This window comes from Palaemon carinicauda, chromosome 3 (genome assembly GCF_036898095.1).
Source record: "Palaemon carinicauda isolate YSFRI2023 chromosome 3, ASM3689809v2, whole genome shotgun sequence".
NCBI classification, from domain to species: domain Eukaryota; kingdom Metazoa; phylum Arthropoda; class Malacostraca; order Decapoda; family Palaemonidae; genus Palaemon; species Palaemon carinicauda.
This window is the reverse complement of record NC_090727.1, coordinates 177,359,191-177,361,690: the sequence shown is the minus strand read 5'-3', so window position 1 is coordinate 177,361,690 and position 2,500 is coordinate 177,359,191. Positions and strand designations below refer to the sequence as shown.

At 31.4% G+C, this 2,500-nt stretch overlaps 1 protein-coding gene across 1 annotated transcript in view; it reads left to right on the top strand.

Annotated features, from left to right (window-relative positions):
* The window catches only part of LOC137638117 (uncharacterized), a 3,826-nt gene extending 1,643 nt beyond the window's left edge, over positions 1–2,183 (top strand). Inside the window, exons 3-5 of the mRNA XM_068370208.1 lie at positions 847–919; positions 1,112–1,218; positions 1,620–2,183. Of these exons, the coding sequence (XP_068226309.1) occupies positions 847–919; positions 1,112–1,218; positions 1,620–1,804 (365 nt within the window). The 3' untranslated portion in view covers positions 1,805–2,183. The remainder of the gene's footprint in view (positions 1–846; positions 920–1,111; positions 1,219–1,619) is intronic.
* The last annotated feature ends 317 nt before the right edge of the window (positions 2,184–2,500 follow it).

The following is a 2,500-nucleotide window of genomic DNA, read 5'->3' as shown; positions in this document are numbered from 1 at the left end:
TATATATATATTCACATATATAATATATGTATATATTTATATACATATATATATATATATATATATATATATATATATGCATATATATATATATATATATATATATATATATATATATATATACATATAATATATATATATATTTATATATATATATATATATATATATATATATATATATATATATATTTATATGCGTGTGTGTGTGCGATAAGTTTGCACATTTAGACGTTTTTTCATATTCATGTAAGCCATATATTATACGCCTAATATCTGGATTCTCTCTTCCTCGGGATCAGAGATCCAAGGGGGAATCAACTCAAAGGTAATAGCTTCTTCTCCGCCGGGGAATCGAACCCGGGCCCAAGAAACTGAGTTTTGTCTGACTTGCTAATTCATTGGAACCTCAGTTTCTTGGGCCGGGGAATATCTTTGAGTTGATTCCCCCTTGGGTCTCTGATCCTGAAGTAGAGAGAATCCAGATATCAGGAGTATAATATATGACTCATATATACAGTATATATATATATATATATATATATATATATATATATATATATATATATATATATGTATATATATATATATATATATACATATATATATATATATATATATATATATATATATATATATATATATTAATTTGTCTATGCAATTATTAAAAACAACTTGTAAATACTCAGAACTCTTAGCATCATATCTATCAGCACTGATAATATATGCCATCATTATCACTATTGCTTTCTTTAGAACAAATCATTTGGTTTATCTTCATTTCATATATTTGTAATTGACTATTTTATTTCTATATCTTCCATATTGTTCCTTGTCAATTTCAACCAGGTGTCCACACAGCGCAATTGTGGTCGCCAGTCATCAGGAGCCAGAACATAAGGACAGTGCCAGACCCAGAGCTGTGAGTATGAAAAAGAGGTGCCGTTTGAAAGGCAAGACCTACGCGCCATTAACTGATAATAAGGATTATATCTTTCATATACGAAGCTTATCTCAATATTTGATTTACTAATAAGTAAGTTTAAACCGACAATGATAAATAACTTCTGAAAATAGAGTACAGCTTGTTTATCCGTCGTTTTTTCCTCCAAAGGGCTAAACACAACCGCGTGATCATGTCCTCCTGGCTGAAGAAGACCGTGGGGGACCCTGGAAGATCGCCCGTTTTGGAGTCCTTGCGGGAAGTTGTCGCTCCTTTGGGTAAGACAAATTTTCGTTTGACATAAATAGTAAGCAAGTGGTAACTTTTTTAATAAAGATCGTGAGTAATTAGTCTAGTTTTTTCAGAAATAGTAAGTGAATGGTCTAATTTGTATAAATAGTACGAGCATAGTCTTTTTTAATATATTAAACACACACACACACACACACACACACACACACACATATATATATATATATATATATATATATATATATATATATATATATATATACTTTCAAGGAATATTTTTATTAACGAAAAGAAATGTGCATGTTTATAAACAAGATTACTTCACATAAACGTGAGTTTAATTATTATTATTATTATTATTATTATTATTATTATTATTATTACTGTTTATTTTAACCGTTTTAATTTTCTTTTCATGATGATTCAGCTCCCCTCAGGAGACACGACGTGTCCCAACCCATCCAACAAGCAATACCAAGACCAGAAGCCCCATTACATAAGCCCATAGCAAGAGTCCCCATTTTGAATGGCAGGAAGCCGAAGCCTATCGGACAGCATCCGAAAAATCCTGTCAGAATCAGGCCATCTAAACTTCGACCCTCCCTGCGATGATCTGGGAATACGAACATTCTCAAAGGCTGGACACTAATCCAAGTTTACTAATTAGGGCTTCGTATGGAAACTAGTTTATAATCTGCAGGGTTATCTGGCTGGAAACTAATTCAATTTCGGAATTGGTTTTTGAGGGTAAGAAGCTGGTTGAAATCTTGTTTAATGTCAGAGTTTTTGAGTTAGACTCAAGGCCCATTATCAATTACTATACTTGAAACTAGTGTAAGGTCAGACTCTTTTGTATTAAAAAGGTGAAAATGAGTTCCCCAATACATGAAGGATTAAATTCTTTCATTTGAATTCACACCTTTTGCTAATTATTCGTAACTTGGAAAAAATCCATTAGAATACAAAATAAACACTTGTATTGAAGACAAATATAAAACCAACGCCATCTGATGTGTTAATAATGATGGTCTTATAGTAAATGCTTTTTTACAATACTCATTTCGTTGTGTTGCATTTTGTTATTTTGTAATAAAATCATTGTTATAATTACCTTTATTTTCTTATGCTTTTAATTATGGATCTTCGTTGAGAAACTGAACATGGAAACTTCAACTTCCACAAAATTTATCTGATAAATCAGCACATCTCTCTCTCTCTCTCTCTCTCTCTCTCTCTCAGGATGCCCCAAAAGTGGGGGACTACTCGTTGTCGTCTTCATTTGGTCATACTCATTTGGCACACGAGTTT